The sequence below is a fragment of the Chionomys nivalis genome, chromosome 6, assembly GCF_950005125.1.
Source record: "Chionomys nivalis chromosome 6, mChiNiv1.1, whole genome shotgun sequence".
NCBI lineage: Eukaryota > Metazoa > Chordata > Mammalia > Rodentia > Cricetidae > Chionomys > Chionomys nivalis.
Window position 1 is genome coordinate 90,901,691 of NC_080091.1, and position 25,021 is coordinate 90,926,711.

At 42.2% G+C, this 25,021-nt stretch overlaps 1 protein-coding gene across 4 annotated transcripts in view; it reads right to left on the bottom strand.

The window, feature by feature from the left end:
* Ptpn13 (protein tyrosine phosphatase non-receptor type 13) overlaps window positions 1–25,021 on the bottom strand; it is a 194,951-nt gene that overhangs the window by 118,159 nt on the left and 51,771 nt on the right. For all 4 annotated transcript variants that reach the window (XM_057771410.1, XM_057771408.1, XM_057771407.1 and 1 more), the window contains exons 3-6: window positions 17,250–17,428; window positions 12,729–12,794; window positions 9,535–9,720; window positions 6,775–6,862 (exon numbers count right to left, since the gene is read on the bottom strand). In XM_057771410.1, coding sequence (XP_057627393.1) covers window positions 6,775–6,862; window positions 9,535–9,720; window positions 12,729–12,794; window positions 17,250–17,428 — 519 coding nt within the window. The remainder of the gene's footprint in view (window positions 1–6,774; window positions 6,863–9,534; window positions 9,721–12,728; window positions 12,795–17,249; window positions 17,429–25,021) is intronic.

The window sequence follows — 25,021 nt, forward strand, 5'->3', positions numbered from 1 at the left end:
TACTTTGTTTCTAAGGCACTAAGGAAAATTCACCAATCCAGTAACTTAAAACACGAGTTCAAATACAGAACCTCTCCATATCGGTGAGAAGAGACTGTCCTAGGCTGGGCCGACTAAGGAGCACGTGCTGATAGCAGCACTGCCTTTGCACTGGATCATTTGTGCTGGAGACGAAGCAAAGTGTACGCCACTCGACTGCTTTCCCCACAGCTCTAAACATGTGTTCAAGCCACATGTGCAGTAAATACCACTGCACTCATCGGTAAAGCATGGCAGCTGTGGCCACTACCAGGCAGTGAGGTCAACGCCTATGGGGCTGCTCGAGCTTTTGAGGAGGAAAAAACAATTAAAGTTCTTCATCCTGACACATTAATGCCTTCCGCTGTATGACCTGTCACACTTACCCCTTCCACTGTACTACTCATCTTAACACACTTACCCCTTCCGCTGTACCACTCACCCTGACACACTCCTTCCGCTGTACCACTCACCCTGACACACTCCTTCCGCTGTACCACTCACCCTGACACACTCCTCCCGCTGTACCACTCACCCTGACACACTTACCCCTCCCGCTGTACCACTCGCCCTGACACACTCCTCCCGCTGTACCACTCGCCCTGACACACTCCTTCCGCTGTACCACTCACCCTGACACACTCCTTCCGCTGTACCACTCACCCTGACACACTCCTTCCGCTGTACCACTCACCCTGACACACTCCTCCCGCTGTACCACTCACCCTGACACACTTACCCCTCCCGCTGTACCACTCGCCCTGACACACTCCTTCCGCTGTACCACTCACCCTGACACACTTACCCCTCCCGCTGTACCACTCACCCTGACACACTCCTTCCGCTGTACCACTCACCCTGACACACTCCTTCCGCTGTACCACTCGCCCTGACACACTCCTTCCGCTGTACCACTCGCCCTGACACACTCCTTCCGCTGTACCACTCGCCCTGACACACTCCTCCCGCTGTACCACTCGCCCTGACACACTTACCCCTCCCGCTGTACCACTCACCCTGACACACTTACCCCTTCCGCTGTACCACTCACCCTGACACACTTACCCCTTCCGCTGTACAATCATGGCTCACTTACCCCTGCCAGTGTACTAATCATCCTGACACACTTACTCCTTCTGCTGCACTAGCATTGCACACTGGACTGACTGATCCACTATGAAATTCATACATGACTTTATTATTTTGTCACTTCCATTAGCTTTCTATACCCTTTCCCCAAGCAGAACAGTAAGAGACTCGGTCTCCTTTGGTTTACAGCTATGATGTCTTACAACACAGCTTCCAAGAGAATGAGGGTTGAGTGACTTGATTATAAAACTTTAAAAAACCAGTTTCGGTGGCATCATTTAGCAGAAAGACTCCTATCAAGAGACTGTGGTTTTAATGTTTTCTTCCTAATCAACCCATAAGCTTGTGCAAGTCGGTCAATCTCCATGTTTCTCATTTCCTCCAGCTATAACGTGGGATGATTTAACGTTCCCTCTTTTTGAGACTACAGGAGAGGAGAGATAACACACCTGAACTATTCTGAGTTCTTTGGAATGAAGGCATAGGTACCAAATTTTGTCTCTTTTCTATCTAAATTGTTTTCCTGGGCATATAATTATCTACCAAGAGGGGATTTAAGAGTTCTTTTGAGAGAAACAAATGAAACCAGAGATCAGAGGTTTCCAGAAAAGTCTTAGATCTGTTGTTGAATAGAGTATGACATGTTCCACAAAGGATAAAGATCTTCAGGAGGATCTAAGCTCAATTTACAGACATAGATTACCACCAATTATAAGCATCCAACTTTAAAATGAAGCCATAAACAATCTCCTGGAGAGTGTACATTTTTCTAAAATCCAAATAGGGAGCAATAAATAGAGCGAACAGCTACAAACAAAATCGGGACAAAGTGGCACACACATTTAATCCACCCCTGACAGCCACAGGCAGGTGGAGCTCTGTTTTTGGAGCCAGCCGGCCAACAGAGTGACTTCCAGGGCAGATAGGGCTATACAGAGAAAACTTGTCTTGGAAAAGAAACAAACAAAAATAGATTTAAATTTTTTTTTTTTTAGGTTTTATTTATTTATTATGTGTACAGCATTCCTTCCATGTGTGCCCGCATGCCAGAAGGGGGCGCCAGGTCTCATTAGAGATGGTTGTGAGCCACCATGTGGTTGCTGGGAATTGAACTCAGGACCTCTGGAAGAGCAGTCAGTGCTCTTAACCACTGAGCCATCTCTCCAGCCCCAAAGATAGATTTAAGACCATAAAAAGTCTTCATGGAGTATATTCCCAACTGTTTCAATTCAACTTGTATCCTATTAGGCCCTCTTCCCTCTCACACACAGACTCAAAAAGTCAGAGCATCTCTGGGAAGGGAACTTCAGTATTAAAGGAGGCTGCTGAGTTCCCCGCTGTCCTTAAAAATGAGCTGAAATTCACAGAAAACAGAAGCCGAATCGTCTACATACTCCTGGGGTTCTGAAGCCATCACCACTTATATGACAGTGGTGTGGGTTTCCGCTAACGCTTGGCAGGAAATGCTTGTGTTTTGCGTGTGTGGCTATTGAAGCCATGCTATCAGGACCGGCAGTGTGAAGTAACAAAGGAGGGGCAGACAGCCCACAAGTTTAGGGCTTGACTTTGCCACAGATTTCAGAAGCAAGATTCAAGGTCATTCACTGACACACAAAGTAGTAAGTGGTATTAAATTAGCAATCAAACAACAGATACAGATTATCCATGAACTAACCTGCTTCTTTCAACCCGATTCTGTATCTCACTGCCCAGCCTACAGCTTTCTTTATGGAACTTTGATCAGGATCCCAGTGCACTGAAGCTACGGCCCACAGACACTTCTAACTGGTGAATACTGAGGAGACTTCACTAGCAACGTAGGCTTACAGGGTACGTGGCTACCGGTGGCCAGGAATTGAACAAGCGTGTCCAGAGGACATCAGCATCCTAGAAGAGGATCTGTTCTTTGACAGCTAATTATTTTCCCAGTTTTAAACCTCTGAAATTAATATATGCTAACGACACCTGACTGCTAATCACCTCTGACTTGTGGGCGTGTAGTCGAGCACGCTTTCATTGCTTCAGTTCTGTTGAGGTGTTGAAGACTGAAAAAGGAACTTAAAATGGCTCCGGTACAATATTCTTACTACTGTGTAAATGCTGGCCAAGAACACCAGAGGTTCCTCCTCCACTATCCCCAACCAAAACAAGGGTGCAATTTCTACTCCAAATGCAACTGAGAGAAATGCTTGATTCTTATTTTTACTCCAAAATGGAAGTAGAAAAACATCTGGTTTACCCTGAGTGACAAACTGTAAATCTTTACAAACTCTCTTCAGTTTGGACAGAGGAGGGATTTGTTCTGACCCTACTCTCACAGAATATAATCAATATTAATGATTTTTGTTAGTCTGTAAAAATTAGCTGCACTGAAACAGCCCATGAATCAGAATCCTAAAGATCTAGTAAACTACACCACTGAGCAATTTTTAGTATAAAATCAGAGTCATAAATAAAACAGATTAAAACTTATTTTCAAACTTGTAATGCTTTGTTACAGTAAGAAAATGGTCAAATGATACAAGCCAAGATGGTGAGATGCTTTCTATTTTGACCTATCGCTCACCCAAGGTATGAGACCAGTGAAATAATAGAAGTCTAACATATTTCCTTATGAAAACACTAAAAAGTCTAACTATGAAAACAGGAAACTACATTTCACTGTCTAACATTTTAATAAAATTCTTTCTCATGCTTGAACAATCAACACATACTCATTGAACATTTACAAAATAAACTGAACATAATATATCAGCAGGTTTTTTCTTTATGTTCTGGAAGCTAAACTTACATAATTTCTTACTTAAAAGCAATAAATAAACCACTAGTTAGGCTATGCTACAGAGTAGATACAAATTCAATTAAGCCTCTGACATGGGACTCCCCACCGTATGCTGTGAATGTGTTTTATTACCATTGGTTAATGAATAAAGCTGTTTCAGCCAATGGCTTAGCAGAACAAAGCTGGGTGGGGAAATCCAAACAGTGATATAGAGAAAGTAGGAAGAGTCAAGGAAACGCCATGCAGCTATCTAAGGACAAAGATGCCAGCCAGAAACTTACCTGGTAAGTCACAGCCTCTTGACAATATACAGGTTAATAGAAATGGGTTAATTCAAGATGTAAGAGCTAGCTAGAAATATGCCTGAGTCATTGGCCAAACAGTGCTGTAATTAATATAGTTTCTGTGTGATTATTAGGGTCTGAGTGGCAGGGAAATGAATGAGCAGTCTCCGCCTACAAGTCTCTAGTTGCTACCCCTGAAACATCATATGACAATTAGTGACTGGAACATTAAACTGTGAAACAGAGATGGTAATAAAACGTGCTGTGTTAACATTTCACAGCCTTTAAAATTTCATAAGCTAAGCACGGCAGGGCAATTTTCCCCCCAGTACACCCTTGATGGACATGGAACAGACAAAAAGCTATCACACCATTTTTGGGAGGTCTTGAAAGACCATGAAACATCTAAAAGAATTAATCATAAATATATAAAATTATACTTACTAAATCAGCAGGTAACATAAACGTTAACTGCACAACACAGCCACGTAACTGGCAGCAGGAGCGGACAGAGGGAAACTCCAGGAAGACTGGAGACTGAACAGGAAAGAAAAGGGCAGGGGTATAGAAGGTAGGAGGCAGCGGAGGAGGGGCACAGATGGAAGAAATGCAGGGAGGAAAGGGGGAAAGAAAGGAAGTGGGGAGGCAGAGTGAAAGGCAAACCTTGCTAGTCTAATGTCTCACTTCCATGTTCAGAATGAGTCCTTAAAAAAAGACTGCTGTAGCTTGCTACTGACTCATAAATAATTCTCTATTATTATTCTGTTCTAAAGAGGAGAGTGACTAAAACTGATGATTCTTTGCACCAACGTCCACATTATATTTTAGTTTAAATCCTAGTACAACAAACAGCCTCTTTCCCATAGAGCATGTGTCCACACAGCCGAGGGAATGAGGACAGCAAAGGAAACCCTGACAAAAAGGACTAAAAATACCTAAACTGCTATCAGGACATTCTAAAAGCTATGTCAGACAAAACTCACTTTGTACTTTTTATCCACACATAAATAATATTAGAAAAGAAACTTGATCTAACTAAAAGTGAATTTACTATCATGAAACAAAAGCTAAGATACTTCAGAAACAGTAACAACCCTCACCACAAAGGAACAATAACAACCCTCACTCACAACAAAGGAACAGTAACAACCCTCACTCACGACAAAGGAAACACTGCTTTGTGTGCTAACCAACTGGAGCCCACACAGAGGCCCTCAGACACACATGGACTGCTCCTCTTGACTTCAGGAGAAGCACAGCCCTGGTTTAGAGTACACTCTTTATGCTTAAGAGGCTTCTCGACTCTGCAAAGAGTCCAGACAATCAAGGGTCTATACCTTAATTTTATAAGAAAGCTTTCTCACAAGGTTGTCTTATTTTTTGTTTTTTAAATATGCTGGTTTTTAAATATGCTGGGCTGGTTGTCTGGTTAAAGTAAAAATCAGGAATGCAAATTTTCTAACTTATTTTATTAAAGTGTATACATTAGAACATGTTTTATTTGAATATACTTGTTATTTTTACTTTTTTCTTTGAAGAAAAATTCTTGCTAATATTTATGTTAGCAAGACTTTCAACAATTTTTCATGAGGACTAAAAAGAAAGTAACAAAATTAATCTACAAAATCAAAATTTATCTTTAAAAAAGCCAAGCCTGGGGGCTGGAGAGATGGCTCAGCGGTTAAGAGCATTGCTTGCTCTTCCAAAGGTCCTGAGTTCAATTCCCAGCAACCACATGGTGGCTCACAACCATCTGTAATGAGGTCTGGTGCCCTCTTCTGGCCTGCAGGCATATACACAGACAGAATATTGTATATATAATAAATAAATAAATATTTTTTTTTAAAAAAAAGTTTTTTAAAAAAAGCCAAGCATGATTCTTAGCACTTAAAAAAAAAAAAATCCCATTTTTGCCAGGAGGTGGTGGTGCATGTCTTTAATCCCAGCCCTCAAGGCTACAGAGAGAAACTTGAAAAAAATAAAAAAGGAATTTTAAAATCCTATTTTTATATCTACTTTTAATCTCAAATATTTAGAATATCCATGCATTTTTAAAAATCCTATTACATAATCATTATAGATCCATTATATATAAGTTACCACCAAATAGCCAACCACTGTTCATTTTTATTCAGCAGGCATCCTATAACTGATGGCAGTGTTTGACAAGTGCAAGCTACGACATACTTACTCGCAAAATAACTTTAGTGACTGGTCCTGAGAGAGAACTAGAAGAGACGACTCTGGCTTCAGGGGTGTCACTGGCCGTTCCTAAGCACACGCCTGTTCTCGGGTCATGCTTTACGGCCTAACTTTAATATTAAATACCTTGATAATGTATGCAGATGATGGTACTGATGGAAAAACACCGGGAAGGGCAAAATATGTGCGGCAGTTCTGAGCGCTAATCTTTTTACGTAACTGTAATGTTTATTTAGTATTGTGCCTGGTGTTTGTCTCTGTTCCCTGGCTTCTACTCTGCATCCTTACATTCATACGGGCCACAGGTACAACTGACTGGATTTCTAAGCCAGAAAGCACATTTTCACAGACAAGAGAGTAGCATTAAGGTCTAGAAAGTTCCTATTACCACACTCTTACCTGTGGGTAATCCTTTTCCTCTCAGTCGGTCTCGAATAGCCTGGCTTCGATCAGGCTTTTGTTCACTGCTACGGGAAAGCTGATCCGTCTGTACACAGGTAATCAAAAATCAAGTTTGATAAAAATAATCTCCCCTCCTGTCAGTGACTGTCCACAGAACAGCATGCTAGCCAATCTTGAGGGTTTAGCGCCAAGCACAGAGACTCCACAGCTGACTGTAATTTACTGGTCTGCTAAGACCTGCATGGACTGGGGACTGGCCAGTCCATCTTTGAAGAGAAGCAACAAACAGAATGCTCCACACCTGGGGACTTGGGCTAAAACTGGCTACTTCTGAAGGCAGGATCTTGAGGTATTCTGTTTTTCTCTTCCTAATAACTATTCTCATCTCTCAAATAAGATTTATAGTTTTAAAGCTACATTAATTTTGTATTGGAGAACTTCTGGTTGCACTTATACATTGAGAATAGCATTTAAATTATTTCAGAAGTAATTTCCTTGATACTGTCTGTCAGAACTACATAGTTTGCTAAATTTTTTAACTGGATATGCTGGCCACTGACATTTAAACTGATGTTCCATGGAATCTTCTCTGTAACAAAATACTTTGGCACTCTGAAATTTCAATGGCAGTAATCATAGATACTTATGTAAAATAAGCACAAATTGAATCAAACTATGTTATATAGAATAAAAAGTTAGAGAATATCGGTTTATTTAGATAATCAAAAGCAGGACAAATACAGATTCAAACTGAAAACAGAATAGTGATGCTATGTTAAATGTCGTGTCCACGCTTGTATCTATGCACACACATTTTATTATTTCTCCATTATAGAAGTTAGCGTGTGGATCACAACTCTGTCTCAGGTAGCACAGTCATGATTCAAATCAGTTTAGTTCCTATCTAAAAGAAGATTTAGATGGAAGTATTTGTGAAATGATGCAGTCCTTGAATTACATAAATGGTATCAGTGCAGACCACCCCGACTGTTGGGGGACAGGAAAATGGTGACTATTATCCATAGCTGTGAGTGCCTGCTTTGAGGGAGTTACTAATAGCAACCGCTGTTAATAAACAGTGTATGCCCGGCATGGCGCAGTGCACTACACATTATACCTGATCTTTATAATGATGGCAGATGCTCCGAAAGATCAGCACCACAGTCACAAGTGCCGGAGCAGCTCGGCTACCTTCACAACTGTCTCAGGTAACAGGGATGATAATCGTACTTTATAGTTAGCCAAAATTAAGGTAAATATATTGGTCTTTTGGGGGAGGTTTTTCAACAACCATCTTTTATTTATGACGAAAAGGTTTTCCAATGGGATTTATGCAAATTCTGATACTGACATTTTTCACATTGTTTTAACAGTTGACAAAAATAAAGGGGACATCAAAAGAAATGTTTGCATGGATTCTGTTGAGCTGGGGAGGCAGACGGACATCGCTCTAGAAAAACGACAGCAGCCTGAAAGCACGTATACCTTAATACCAGAAGAGCCAGGGCGCCGGAGCGCTACCACAACAGCCGCTTGTGGAAGGGAACGGCACGATCTTGGGGTCAGAGCCACGCAGCTTCCAACCGTGTCTCTATCATGTATCACACATGTTTTAGCAGCTTCCAACCGTGTCTCTATCATGTATCACACCATGTTTTAGCAGCTTCCAACCGTGTCCCTATCACGTGTCACACATGTTTTAGCAGCTTTAGTTGTGTTTTTTAAATGAGCATACAGAATTGAAACAAACTAAATAGAACGGGAGCAGCCATAGCAAGAGAACTGCACCCATCAGCCCTTCCCAGCACAGACTCTAAGGTTCAGTGGGGACAGCTGCTCACATCTGTTTAGGAGATCTGAGTTCGTTTCTCAGCAACTGGCAAAGTGTGTGGAATATGTATATATTCCGTTCACCTGATAGTATCCTAGTTAAGATGGAGGAACTAAACCTCCTAAGAACGAGGAATTAAGAGGAAGCCAAATGTGGGGCCCGGCCAGCTTAGAGAGGAGCACCAATGGACACCAGAGAGCAAGAGCAGGTTAGTACATACACCAGTCAGGAAGCCAGACACCGGTGACGGAGGAGCACCGATGGACACCAGAGAGCAAGAGTGGGTTAGTACATACGCCAGTCAGAAAGCCAGACACCAGTGACAGCCCCGACAGAACAGCTTAAGGGACGAAGAGCAGAGATGTGATTATTATACACGGATTTTACTCTTCAGTTCTTTACATCCTGGATGAGAGAAAAGGGAGGCACCCAAGACTCAAGCAGCAAGAGAACCACAGAATCCTTCCCACCTGAGAATGGGGAGAAGGCTGAGGATTACAGAGGGATCCTGACAACTGAGGGGCAAGAAAGAGGTCTAGAAATAGGAAGCACAGTAAGAATTCTGACACGCATTTTGTGTATCAATGTGTTTCCTCAAGGCAATCGATTACAATGATCTGCTAAGAGCTCTGCAGAAGAGACCAGAGGGGAAAACTAGGGAAGGGCAGAGGACTCCCAGGGTGACAACTCCGTAGTCATTCTACAATCTTTCTTCCGGCAAAGTCCTTTAAAAATGGCTTGCTTTCATAAAATGTGGGAAACTGCATAGAATTCTAAATTTTAAAGTACTATTTGGAGTAAACAATGAATATTAAAACTATTATAACTTCCTTTTTCATCCTTAATTTTGAAAAGCTGCTAGTATAAAAAAAAACTTGTGTGTTATTGAATTTCAAAATATGACTATGTTTTCAACTGTAGCTTACCCCAGAAATATTTCCCAGAACCAGCTTTACCAACTGTTTCACGTAGGAAAACGAAGGCGCACAGTTGCTGTTCCTAATGTGGGCGCTGCAGGCATCCAAGACAGTCCGCACGGACACTCGAGCATAGATGACGTCCTCACACATGCCTAGCAGGATGCTGTTGAGATGGTCCCCCAGCCTGATGGGCTGAAAGGAAAGCAAAAGCCTTATAGGAATCTCAGGAATCACACATCATGTTTGTTTTCTATTGGCAATTATGTCTGGCTGAGCCATGTGACCCCAAAACCTTCTATATTAATAGAAGGAAGTTAACATGGCTTCCTAAATAAAAGTGTAATTTTTTTTTAAAAAAAACTTGATTTTGTAATAAAGAAATGGTAGATTCTATTTTTGTTTTTATTTGACAGGGTCTCATTGCACAGCCCTGGCTGACCTGGAACTGTCTCTATATACCAGGCTGATCTAGAACTCACAGAGACTCCTGCCTTATCTTCCAAATACTGGGATTAAAGGTGTGCTCCACTACGCCTGGCAGAAGTGAACTTCTTTGATTAGTTAAATATATTGAGAAATAGAGACAGTGCTTCAATATTCAGTATTCATAAGATATATTTTTCTATATAATTTGGTATTTGTATAAGATGTAAGAGTCTAGATATTAAAATGACTCAAGAGCAGCTAAATGAAATGGGGTTCTCATTTATCTCATGAAACAGAAACCAGAATGTGAAATTATGTTTGTTAATTAGCTTTTAAGTTACTACATCCAAATGGCCAATAAGCACATAAAAAGATGGTTAGCATCACTATTCACCAAGAAGTAAAAAGAGAAAATATGAAAGCATACTGCTGGGCTGGGGGTGTGGCTCACTGTAAAACACCTGCCTGGAAGGTGTGAGGTCCTAGGTTCAATCTCCAGTACCTCCAAAAATGTATTTAACAGACTAAAAGTCTAATAACAGTACACACTGGACAGCCACTGCTGTCCATGTCTAAACTTTAGCAAAGGCTTCTGGGTAAATGGCAACTCATCCACTCAAGTATGACTTTATCCCTTACGTCGCAGCTTAGATGCAATTTCCTTTAAAAACCAATTCTCACCTGGGATCTAACGTGAAGACCCAGCCTTTTTCCACTAATGGAGCATTCATTTTGTTAGGTCCTAATTATCTGTTTAGCTGTCTGTACCTTCCAGTAAATTCCACATCTATGGCCAACAGCAAGCCTCAATTCTAGTGTTTTGTCTGATGATACAAGATATACACATTAAATACTTCCATTTCTAAAGTGGTAATGAATTATGATAATTTCTATATCGTGATATATATATATAAAGTATGACTTTATATTATTTTGTATCACTTATATTGACTTTATTTCCAGTTATTAGAAAATAACACAAAATGCTAACTCTAGACGACTACATTTTATATGACAGTTATATTACATGACAAATAACATCAGTATCTCCAGTAACAACTTTTTCATATGTATTTACAGAATTGAAACTAAAGACAGAAAGAAAATAAACAAAAATTTCCAAAGAGGAAAATTAGATAGAGCTAAGTTGAATTAAGCTTGAGATTCTGGACAATCAACAACAACAAAAATATCTGCTCTTGTATTTCTATATGACCAAATAAAGCCAGCTTTTTCTTCCTCCTCTTTGTCCTCCTCTTCTTCCTTTTACTTGGTATGTGTGTGCCTGTGTGTGCACAGCTATGTGTGTGTGGTCTCTGTGCTATGTGAGTGCTCTCACAAGTGTGTGTGTCTGTGTGTGCACATGTGTATATTAGGTGTCTTGTACTATCCACTTCCACAGTGTCATTTGAGGAAGGCTCTCCCACTAAGATTGTAGCCACCCATCAGTCCCATGGCTGACCAATGAGCGGCAGGAATCTGCCTATTCCTACCCCCAGGAACGAGGGCTACAAATATGCTTGGCCATTCTGCTTTCATGTATGTGACAGAGATCCAAATACAGGCTGCCATGCGTCTGAGGCAAGCAACTTCCTGTCTGAGCCTTTTCCCTAGCCCTAAATGAAATTTTAATTAGAGATTTTAGGAATAAGAAAAAAAATACTAAAACTGGCCCAATGATCTGAATCCAAGACCCGAGAGTTACCCCACATGTGTTTCTGCTACAGTCGAAGCCATGAAGTGGAATTCTGACATGCCAATAGCCCAAAACTAACAAAAGCTGCCCACTACCTCAAAGAGTTGAAATGGATAGAGCCCCTGCCTTCCCTACCACAGGCTGATTGGGCCAGAGGCGCCATCTCTGCTACCACAGGCGACAGGGACAGATCTGCTGATCTGTTATGGTCAGTGCAAGACTGACTCACCAGACAGTTCCACCCTGATCCTAAACCAGTGGCTGGTAAGAAATGAGGGATTCGCCTAATCACTGAGCTATACGGGGAGAGTCAATCTTGGCAGTGACTGCTACAATCCTTAGGATATCTTCAGTGTGTTCATCAGCTCTCACTGTTAGCCCATTCTGACACGCTGACTGTGCACACGTGAATAACCCGGCACTCACTGTTAGTCCATTCTGACACTCTCACTGTGCACACGTGAACAACACGGCACTGTTAGCTCATTCTGACACGCTGACTGTACACACGTGAACAACACGACACTCACTGTTAGTCCATTCTGACACGCTGACTGTGCACACGTGAACAACCCGGCACTCACTGTTAGCTCATTCTGACACGCTGACTGTGCACACGTGAACAACCCGGCACTCACTGTTAGCTCATTCTGACACGCTGACTGTGCACACGTGAACAACCCGGCACTCACTGTTAATCCATTCTGACACGCTGACTGTACACACGTGAACAACCCGGCACTCACTGTTAGCTCATTCTGACACGCTGACTGTGCACACGTGAACAACCCGGCACTCACTGTTAGCTCATTCTGACACGCTGACTGTGCACACGTGAACAACCCGGCACTCACTGTTAGCTCATTCTGACACGCTGACTGTGCACACGTGAACAACCCGGCACTCACTGTTAGCTCATTCTGACACGCTGACTGTGCACACGTGAACAACACACAGTATAAAACACCTGTGTGCCCGGCAGCATGCTGGAGAACACACACAACCACACAAAAGGGCTCTGTAAAAAGTGTAAATATGTATCAATATGAAAATATGACAAATGTTAAGCTTCACTTACTTGACTTTGAGGTACTTCATGATCAGCCCCCCAATACAACGTCATTCCAAGAGAATAAATATGGATCTAGGAATAGAATTTTTACAAAAATTACCTTATGGTAAAATGAAAACATTTAACAAGTAGTATACTTCCTCTGCTCCCAAGAAAGCTTAACACATAATTTGAGAAAAATCATTTTACATCTTACATAAAAGCATAGGAATTTCAAAATAAAAAAAAGAGTAAACACACAATCCCTGTCACCAATTCAGAGTCCACTTTCAATGAATCATCACTTTGTCAGCTTTTACTGAGTCTCTTCATGCAAACTTAATCAAATGTGAGTAGATATTCTTTTTTTTTGTTGTTGTTTTTTTTTTTTGTTTTTTTTTGTTTTGTTTTTCGAGACAGGGTTTCTCTGTGGTTTTGGACCCTGTCCTGGACCTAGCTCTTGAAGACCAGGCTGGTCTCGAACTCACAGAGATCCGCCTGCCTCTGCCTCCCGAGTGCTGGGATTAAAGGCGTGCGCCACCACCGCCCGGCTGTGAGTAGATATTCTTAATCCTCTTTATATAACATTTAAAATGTACTTTACAAAACTTGCTTCCCCCCACCCCCACAACCACCCCACTCCCACCTGAGACAGGATTTCTCTGTGTAGCCCTGACTGTCCTGGAACTCGGCCTCCCTAGCCCTGGGATTACAGGTGTGCACCACCTTGCCAGGCAGCCTCGCCTTTGAATTTACCACAGAGATGTATCTGTTAACTGTTGGAGAGCCTGTCCCTTTCACTGCTACAGGGTTTTGTTGCCTATTGCAGTACTGGTTACTAAGGCTTTTCCAAACTTTGAGACACGTTCCAGGAAACATTATTTTTTAAATGCAGACATTTCTCTTGAATTGGTTTTGCAATCATGTGAAAACTATCCTGTATACAACCCCCAGCATGCACAAGCGTTCGTGTGCATGCATGCGCACACACACACACACACACACACACACACAGTGAGAGAATCATATATCCATATAGAAAAGTTTTATCATTTTCATTCAACTAGTAACACAGAAGAGTTTCCACATAAGACTTAGATATTTGCCAGTCTGAAAAGTAAGGGAGGAATCTAACTGGAGTTTTGATTAGCATATCTATCTGTAGGTTTGGGAGAGGAGGAGCAGGAGGAGCAGGAGGAGGAGGAGGAGCAGGAGGAGCAGGAAGAGGAGGATCAAAGGACTTTTCTGTCATTTGCTAGACAATAACCTACTGTGGTGCTGACAGGTTGCTTCTAGGAAGACTGGAGAGAGGGCTGATAGACAGGACATGGGCGTGTGCGGTCAGCAGGAGGCAGAGACCAGGGGTTTACATCAGTAAAGGATCCTAGAAAAGCCTGCCTGCACATTCTGCAGAGACCAGAGGTTTACATCAGTGCACTAGTAAAGGATCCTAGAAAAGCCTGCCTGCACATTCTGCAGAGACCAGAGGTTTACGTCAGTGCACTAGTAAAGGATCCTAGAAAAGCCTGCCTGCACATTCTGCAGCTGCTGCCCTTGCTGCCACCAGACTCTGCCAGCAGTTCTCAGCCCTCCTATGCTGCGACCCTTTAACACAGTTCCTCATGCTGTAGTGACCTCAACCATAAGTTTATTTCTGTTGCTATTTCGAAACTGTAATTTTGCAACAGTTATGAGTCATGTTGTAAATATCCGATACGCAGGAGATCTGCTGAGAACCCCAAAGGGGTTCAAATCCACAGGTTGAGAAACACTGCTCAAGATGCTTCCAACATACACTACATACCACTGATGTCCAGGAAATTTCCAGGCTTTAACCCTGGACTGAGGACGCTGAGGCAACCAGATCTGCCACTGAGCAACCACGAGGTTCTGGGCATCTCCAGTGTGCAGATGCCCCTTGCTGATTTCCCAGCCCCTATTGCATCTAGACCAGTCTGTAAGTAAGTCCCCTTCCTGATAAGTACACAGCCTACGGGTTCCGCTCTCCAGAGAGCCCTGCCTAACATCATGAGAGGGGTTTTATTTCTATGGAGGAGTGGGGGTGGAGGGGACCTTACTTCAGGTTTTTCTTATTTTACTGTCTTGTATTTTAGGTGGTTCCTATTTTCTAAATTTTGTTTTTAAATTCTGTAACCAGTTTCCAGTTCTCTCTTTAGAAAAAAAACCTGTGTGCAAATCAAATGCTGGCGCTGTTGTCAGTGTGGCCGCCCTGTAATCTCGTTCTCACACTGCCACCTACATCTGCCCCCGTTTACAGAGCGCAACAACTGCTCCACTTCCAAGTAGTTTCAGTACTTCCAGTTTTTCTTCATTCTAAATTCTTCCTAATGACTTTTACGTTCATCCTGACTCGCCTCCCCCTAAACTCTACAGTCAGACTCCTAGGTCTCCTGTCTGCAGGGATGATGTCCACTACAATTAAATTTCAGCACCTGGCCGAGCCTTTTCTCTTTTTCTCTCTCTTTTCCGTGTGTGTGTGAGACCAAAATTTTCTTAAGCATTATTCATTTTACCAAGAATGTGTTATCTTTTTCAATAAAAATGCCCATTAGTGCTATGTCAGAGATGATTTTTAAATGGCATATAGCATATGAATAATGACATACATCATATAAACTCTTTTACATGGGATGACACAGTCTTTCTTAGATGATACAGGTAATTTCATTTGTATCTCAAGTGAAGCAGTTAGTTAATACTTCCTGGTACCACAGAGAGCCTGTCTTACAAGTCAGACTGTACGTCTCAGCAACTAGCAGAAGGTATTTACTGTACGTCTGCTGAGTTCAGGGTAATGGGGATAAGACTCAACGCAGCATAGGGCAGCCTAATCACACAGCATCTCTTAAGCCGCATTTCAGCTGCATTTCAAGAGGCTATGCACAAGGAGCTTTTCAAAAGCTTCACATAAAATATTTGTTCATAGATTCGGTATAAAAGATTAATTGTAAACTCATTGTTTTCTCTGTATAGCCCTGGCTGTCCTGGAACTCCCTTTGTAGACCAAGTTGGCCTCGAACTCATGGATCTGCCTGCCTCTGCCTCCCATGTGCTAGGGTTAAAGGTATGTGCCATCGCTGGCTGGCTATACTTTTTAAATATGTCAAATGACTTGTTTTCTTTTTCATAGTTTTTACCTTTTTTAATTTTTGAGGTTATAATATAATTCCACTTCTCCCTCCCTGTTTGCCCCTCTGAAGTCTCTCTCTCATGTGTTCCTCCTCAGTTTCCTTCACATCCATGGCCTCTGTTGTCACAGCTGATTATTACATACATATTCCTAAACAGAGCCTGCTCGTGCTAGAGAATATTACTGTTCTTAGGGATGACCAGCTGGCACTGGACAGTCAGCTGGTGTGCTCTTCCCCGGGGACGGCCAACCTCTGCCTCTCCCAGCTCTCCTCGATTGCCTGCAGTTCTTTGTGTAGGGTTGAGGCCTATTCTATCCACTTTAGCCTGAGTAAGGCAAAAATGCTCAGGCTGGCCTGAAACTCACCAGGTAGCCTAGGCTGGCCTCAAACTTAGAGCAATTCTCCTGCCTCTGCCTTCTTAATGCTAAGAGTACAGGTGACAATTTTACTAGCAGCAAATTCCCAGGTGGTGGTGATTTGTGTGTCACGGGTGAGGGATCGCTGGGACAGAACACAGGGACTCAGTATCAAATTGGACAAACAGGCTTTTCGTAAATCTTCACTAAGAAAACAAAGCCCATGAAGCAAGTGCATGAGGGTGCACAGCAGATGCTGTGTAAGAAAGGCTTGGGGTGCAGGGATCAGTAATGCCCGCTGGACTGCAAGCAGAGGTGGCCTGCGCGGAAGGCTCACGAGCTGATGAAGGCAATGAGCACAGAGGGGCAGCACGGTGCGGAGAGTCTCTCTACCCCTGCGGTCTTCCTACAGAGAACAGACCACAGGGGGAAAAAAAATCAATGTTGTCCTGGGAAGTTTTCATTCACCTCAGACATTTTCAAAATGCTGTGTGCAGTTAATTCAGTGTTTTATATCTGTCTGCCTTTGCTGGTTTTCACCATGTCTGCTTCCGGTCAGCACATCAGTCTTTAACATTCCTCGTCTTCAGCCTTGTTCCTGGCCAATCCATTCCCTAACCTTTAGTTGGCATTTTGAAAATGTGTATGATCTTGTCCCTTCCCTGTTTAAAGTCATGTGACTGCCCTATTTTCCTTGCATGAACTGCAGACCCTCACACAGCCTTTGGGGACTAACACGTCCACCTTATCTCTGGGCAGTCTACCTCACAGTGCACACTTTAGCCATCAGAATTTATTTATGATTCACCTTTTAAAACATTTTTCCCAAGTCAAAATCTTTTCCTGAATAATATATATACATTTCAATTGTGTATTATACACACACACACACACACACACTAAAGCACACACACTACAGCACACGATTATTTTAAATTCAAAGGATTTTTCCATGGACGAGTAAGGGGAGTCCATTGTTTTGACCTGCCCTACTTCTATCAAAATAACAACAAAACAATAAATGAAGAATTGATATTTACCTTTTCGACATCAGAGAGGGAAGCTAGCGAATGGTTCTGAAGCACTTCTGGAGCAGTGAATGCTCGAAGGTCCTGGTTGGAGATGTTTTCATCTGTAAAGGACACACTGCCAGATGGCAGCAGCAGCAGCGACCATGGGGAGATAATGAAGCCAAGGGCGGCAGGGTCAGCAATGCTCACTGGTTGGTGTAAGCCCCAAATGAAAAGAGAAGAAATGGCAACTGTTTAAAATCAGAATTAGAAGACATTATCTCCACCTCAATAGATGTCCCAGTTTAACTGCACAGACATTAATGTGCAGTTTCATCATGAAATGAATATGGTATGAGAGCAGGTGTCTCCTAGACACAACTACTATCACTGTTCACAGTAATACCTTTAATCTGGCTTCATCACGTAGAGACTGGTCATAAAAGTTAAACCCGGTTCAACTGTCTTATACTGATACACAGAAATGGAGAAGGGTCAGTATTTCTCCATTTTTTGCTTAGGATTCTTTTGAGTCCTCAGTGAAAACTATAATTTCAAGACACTATCTATAAGCAAAAAACCTTGTGAATAAATTATAGAGTTCACTGACCTTCCCATGGCTTATTTGCAGATGTTATATCGGAAAGTTAAGAACACGTGATCCAGAAAAGGGCTTAGGGTTTGCTAGGAGAGGAGCACACACTGCCCTTCAGCATCTTCCCCTATGGCTCTCTCGGAACTTTGGGCTGACTGATGGGCTATATGACAGCTGGCCAGCACTGCCCAGAAACCTCCTGCCTCTGCCAACCAGCGCTGAGCTGACTGACCGGCTATGATGGCTGGCCAGCACTGCCCAGGGACCACCTGCCTCTGCCGACCAGCCCTGGGCTGACTGACCGGCTATGATGGCTGGCCAGCACTGCCCAGGAACCTCCTGCTTCTGCCGACCAGTGCTGGGGTTACAGGTGCATGCTACCAGACTTGTTTTATTTTGTATTTTTCACATGAGTACTGGGAATCCAAATTCATGTTCTTATGCTTCCGGGTTTCTTCATTTTTTTTTTTTTTTGATTTTTGAGACAGGGTTTCTCCATAGCTTTTTGGTTCCTGTCCTGGAACTAGCTCTTGTAGACCAGGCTGGCCTTGAACTCACAGAGATGCCTGCCTCTGCCTCCCGAGTGCTGGGATTAAAGGTGTGTGCCACCACTGCCCAGTGCTTCCGGGTTTCAAAATGCCATCACGAAAGGGAAATTCTGCATTGTAAATTCATAAACATTTACACATAAATAAATAAAAATGTAGGCCAGCTAGATGGCTCGGTGAGTAAAGGCACGTGCTGCCAAGCCTGACACACTGAGGTCAATCCCTGTGTTCCAGGGTGGGAGGAGAGAAGCAACTACTGCCAACTGGTCTCTGACCTCCGCACATGGGAGGCGGCACACAGAAACCCCACACGTACATAGAAACGCACAAATAAATAAGACATGACTTAAAAATAAAAAATAAATTTCAGCCAACGTACATATTTTTTTTTCTACTAAAACTTAGGCAGAGGTATCACTCAGAATCTTAAGATGTTGAGACACAATAAAAGTGTGAAAGGAATTCTTTCCAGATTGCCCACTCAGGGAAAACACTAGTTGACTGAAGCCAATGCATTCCTATCTGTAAGGAGTCGGAGCCGAGCAGCCAGGCTGCACAGCAGGTCAGTGATAACAGAATTTCCTGGAAGAGTAGACAGGATGAGAGGAGGAGCAGAATCCAGATGGTGCGAAGGTTTGATTTAAGTAACTGAAAAATGATGTCACATCAGCCTCAACACAGGAAACTACGGATAGCAGGCTGGACATGGGAGCTGGAAGGCGCTGGCAGAAATGAGAACTCTTCTTTGGGACTTACAAAGACCTCTGAAAATATTCTAAGGGCGATTTCAAGTAAGCAGTTGGATTTGGAGTATGGGGTGATGTCACACTGGACTACATTTTGGGGATTGCTGATGTGATGGATGGCACTGAAAGTCATGAGACTGAAGACCGAGGGCCGAGTCCTGGGGTGTTCCCACCACGGGGACCTACGCTTCTTCCAGCAATCCCTGAAAACAGGGTCTCACCTCCCGCTAACATCATGAACACTGCGAGTCTTCACACTGCTATCAGTTCTTCATACTGGCCTTTGTCCAGCTCCACATTACCAAGGTCTGAACTTGAACTGGGCACCTGGAACTCTAATGTCAACTCCTTTAGAAATAGTATTCTTATTTACTCACTGACGTTTTCATACATGCATCCTCTGTATTTTTAGATCTTATCTATGCTTTCCCCTCACCACCTCCCTTCACCTACCTCTCTCTAGCACCTACCCGCCCGTCTCCTTCCTGACTTCCTAAATTCTTTACCATTATTGCTATTGTGGTCATTATTCTTATATTATTACCCTCAGGTTCAGTTAGAGCTGACCATATGTGAGCAGGTGTAGACCATCCACTGGGGCATGGGTAACCTACCAGTAACACAGGGCCAGTTCTTAACAGCCTTTAGTTTAGAGTCAGTCCTTATAGTTTCTGAAAATCTGTTGCCATTCTGAATGGAGACTGTTAAAAATCAGCGCTAACACAGAGGCATGAACACTACCGAGAAGTCGAAGTGCTCAGAAGAGGGCTGGCTAGCCTCATCCTCCGCCCACAGACTGCTCTACCCTGACTTCAGCACGGGAGACTAAACTAGAAAGTCCCGAGGATGAAATGACCCACTGCCAGTCTGGGGTGGGTATGGAGCAGAAGACTAAACCTAAAAATTACTGAGCAGGTGAGACGCTCAGCAGGTAGAGGCGCTTGGTGCCACGCCTGAGGGTGGAGATGCATGGTGGAGGGAGAGCTCTGACTCCTGAAAGTTGCCCTCTAACCTCACACCTGTGCCTCCGCATCATTAAAGGAATACATAATGTAATCGTTTTAAAAAATTCATTATTGCTTATCACTTTGAAATGAAGAAATGTATTCATTCACCAACACAACCAACGTTAGTCACACCTACTATTATAGGAAAAATATGTATCTAACTTTCACCTTATACAATTGCTGTTTGTGCATGTTTATAAACTATCTAATGTTTATTAATAACCTTAGCCACTACATATTTTAACATAATATGATCAGTATTGTAGGTCATTTACTATGACACCCCCCAATGACTACTGAGGAGACAGAGTATATACATAAATAAGCAGAAGAAAAATGCATAAAACATCTGACAAACAGATAATAATACAAAACATGGTTTGTGGATAAAAAAACATTACCTCAACCACAACACAGACAAAATTCCTTTCTTTTCTTCTTTAACCCTATGTGGCCTTTAAAATGAGAGTGAGCACAGGAGTACTACTGATGGTTGGGCTCCAGAGAGAAAGTCAGCTCAGAGATAGTCAGGAAATTGAGTCTAGAGAGGGAAGAGCGGCAATTTTGGCAGAAGAATGGTAGCAAACATGGAGAAACTGAATTATAAACTGGAGGGGGGTGGCATGATCTCGCTCTCTTAAAAACACACAGAAAAGCCACAAATGTTTCCAAAGTGATTTTACAAGGCCATGTGATAAACCCGGGGCAGGGGGACCACAGAACACATCGCTGTCGGTTTCTACAACATCTACGTGACATTTAAGTGTTAGATTCCTGAGGTAATGTAATCAAACCACAAACTATATTCTTTTTTTAAGTTTTTATGATTTATTTACCTTTATTTTATGTGCATTGGTGTGAAGGTGTCAGATCCCCTGGAACTGGAGTTACAAACAGTTGTGAGCTGCCATGTGGGTGCTGGGAATTGAAGCTGGGTCCTCTGGAAGAGCAGTCAGTGCTCTTAACCATTGAGCCATTTCTCCAGCCCCACAAACTGTATTCTTAAATAATTATAAAAGCTTCTGTGAACCTACATGTGAGGGAGTTTAGGAGCTGTGGCTAGGACCACTCTTTAATTCCTACTTCCGGACAACCAAAAGGAAAGAATCTAAAACAAATGTTTTCAAGATCCTTCAAAGAATGTTTGCAAAATAGTATTTAAAAAGTAGATTCCAGAAGCTCACAGTGTTATGTCCTGTGCTGACTGTACTCCAAGAATGCTATTATTATGAAAGAGTAAGTCTGATATAACATTCCCAGCAGCCAGTGTGGTTCTACTTGGAGACTTTCACTGACATTCCACGGGAGGAGTTGCTGGGACAGAGTTTCAAGCAGCCACAGGTGAAGTTAGAAAAACACAGAAATTTGATATATAAAGAAACAATTTAGAGAATATTTCAGTATTCTGTTTAAAAAAAAAAGACACACATCACTTAACAGTCATGCTTTCTTCTTGGGTGCTTGCATTTCCTTTAGATTTCCACCTTAAACTACGCCTATAATCCTGGCACTCCGGAGGCTGAGGCTGGAGGCAGGGAGGTTGGAGTCTGAGAACAGCCTTTACTAGTTTAAGGACATCTTGGGATCATAGCAAGAGTCTTGTCTCAAAAAGAAAACCAGGCAAATTGTTATAATTAGGTTATAAACATGGTATAAGGGAACAAAGGCAAAAGCACCAGGGACTAATTTTAAGATCAGAATAGCCACTTCCTGTCTGAGCTCCTGTCTGAGCTCTAGTGATTCAAGTGGAGAATTTACAGAACCCCTGTCCTGTGTCCTGGCAGGGTCACTAACACAACTCTATACAGAGGTAACTGTCCAAAACGCTGAAGGATTTGATAGAGTTACTCTATGATATAGCATTCTCTAAAAACTCAGTTCTTTTCTTAGAATTAATGTATTGTTAAATCAATCACCTGATAAAAATTAGGATTAAACAAAGACTGCTTCAAACAGTTACTCTTCATTTTGGCCTTTCCACATCGTCATCGTCCTCCTTCCCCACTGCCTCTCTGCCTCTCCCCTCCACCTGCATTTTAACAGAGACTGTCAGACTGACAAGAGTCTTTATCTGCTGAGCCATGTCACTGGCTCGCCATTTTCTCATCGTAGCATTTTGTGGTAGACTATGATCTACTGAAATTACAGTATATACAATAGAGTGGTTAATTATAAAATGAGAAAACGTATTTATTCCTAAGTTTTCTTACCACTATTAAATGTCACTTCACTATGAAACAGGATAGAACAACAATCACTTTCTGAAAATAAAACTGTCCTCATGCTTTTGAGTGTCCCTGTAACAGGCATTTGATGGCATGGACGTTTTCTGATACGGCCAGCTGCTGAAAAGCATTTCATATAAGCTATCACAAGCCTGTGAGTCTCCAGCACTTAGATTATGCTGTATTGAGTCTCAGATCAGATATCATCCAAAGCCACAAGTTTACGCACGCACGAGGTTAGAGAGTGTCAGAGAATGTTCACTTCACACAGTTAGACAAGAGTAGAAAACAGTTAAGAGTCAGACCAAAGCAGAAGACACCCAAGTCCAAGCCCTCGGTTTGATGTTCAGAACTCAGAACTGTGATCTTAAGAACAACTTAGTCCCTGCCCTCACCTCCCACATCTATAAGGCAGTCTGTCCCCTGCCCTCACCTCCCACATCTGTAAGGCAACTCTGAGCCCACAAAGCTGCTGTGAGGACTGTTGGGGAAATCATGTAGAACAGCTCCATAATTACCAAGTTATAAAACTTCTCAAAGACAGTGCGCACATCACTCCCAGAGGATGACAGCGAGCACACCACAGACAAGTCCTGGAGTTTCCAAAGCTGGATCACACCACTGTGTTCTCCATGTCTCAGAAGAGTTCTGAGTTTCTTTCTTTTATCTTTGTATCTTTTACCTACAAGTCATATTAGAAATATAAAACATTTGAGGAACAAAGTATTGTGAGACGTGAATTAAATTCCTCAGAGAATGTCCCTTCCCTCGGTAGTCTATTAAAGGTACAACACGCATAGTCAGCAAAGTCCTCAAGTTTAAATACTTGGTTTAAAGGTTGACAATCCAGTCAATTAGTACAAGAGTAGCTAATTATACAACTTGCCAAATTGATGTTTTACTGAAGCTAACAATTACCTTGAACGACAATATGATTTCATTAATAAAAATATTTATTTGAATATAAATCACCACAGTATCAGCATTAGAATTTGTCTTATTTATAATAGAAGTAGAAGTCTGGTAACAAAAATTACAGAAAACTGTCAACCAATCTAATCAATCCACCTTACAGCTAGAATTTCACTAGACTAGAATAAAATATCTTATTTCTTAACAATGACAGTCATACAAATGTCCTTCTCCCCTCCTTTTCCTTTGTTCCCATCACTCAGAGTCAAGATGAATGCCTAAGCACCTACTACTGAGATCTCGGCATGGCTTTTGATAATTATTCATTTCGTAGTTTAAGTATTTACAAGATTCTTTAGAACCTAGAATCATGCAACTCGGTAATACAGAACTATTGAGATCTTAGTTATTACTATTTAAAACTAATAGGGTTTAACTGTCTGGTCATGGGAAGAGGAAGCCGGTCCTAAAATTTACTTTCTTCCTCCACAGACTCATTTGGCCACCTAACACAAACATCTTAAGAAGGAAGCTCCATTTCCTTCTTCCTTTCCCATCACATCCCAGGACTACTTCAGTTTTTTTTTTGTTGTTGTTGTTTTTTAACATAATAAGACATAAGACACAGTCCTATCTAATTTTCCTTTAGTTTCCCGTGTCTTCTGGTTATCCTGGTCAGTTTTTTGTTTTGTTTTTCCACTGGACATCAGCTACAGTCATCTGAGAAGAGGGAAGCACAACTGAAAAAGTGTCTCCATAAATCAGACTGTAGGTAAGCCTGTGGAGCATCTCTTGATTGATATGGGCCATCCTAGGCAGGCGATCTCCATTATATAACAAAGCAGGCTGAGCAAGTGTTAAAGAAAAGCCTGTAGGCAGAGCTCCTCCATAGTGGTGTCTGCTTCAGTGCCTGTCTCCAGGTTCCTGCCCTGCCTGAGTTCCCATCTCCAGATTCCTGCCCTGTCTGAGTTCCTGTCTCTCAGTTCCTGCTCTGCTTCAATTCTTGTCTCTAGGTTCCTGCCTTGACAGTTCAGTAATAGACTGCTACCTGAAAGTATAAGATGAAATAAATGCCTTTCATCCCCAGGTTACTTTTGATCATGGTGTTTTATCAGCAACAGAAATCAAACTAAGACAACAATCTTTACTACCAATAAAATTAAACCTCTAAAAATTATGACAAATTGCTGTGGGACAATGGTCTTGTACCCTGTAAAGATTTGTCACTTGTATTGGTTTAATAAAACACTGATTGGCCAGTGGCCTGGCAGGAAGCACAGACGGGGAAACCAGAACGGGAAAATTCTGGTAAAAGGAAAGGCTCAGTCTACAGTCATCACCCAGACCAAGAGGAAGCACAATGAGAGACTATGGGAAAAAAGGCAGAGAAACCAGTGAGACATGGAGCAAGTTAAACACATACTAAGGAGAGGTAAGAAAGTCACATGGCAAAACATAGATTAACAGGAACAGGGTAATTTAGGTTCCTGTTAATAAGAAAGCTTCAGTTAATAGGCCCACCATTTTATAATTAATGCAGACCTCTGTGTACTTCTTTGGGACTGAACGGGTGGGACAGAAACCTCTGTCAACAAATGGCGCCAATGTGGACAACTACATCCACATAAAACCTGAGAGAGCTTAGGAAGTAATTCTAGGCACAAAACAAGAGCTTCTTGGTAGCAGCATTTTCTCAGGTGGGCTCTGTTTGCTAGAGGCAAGTTTGCTTCCTGATTCAGCTTAAGCTGCAAAAATCTTATAGCCCTTTT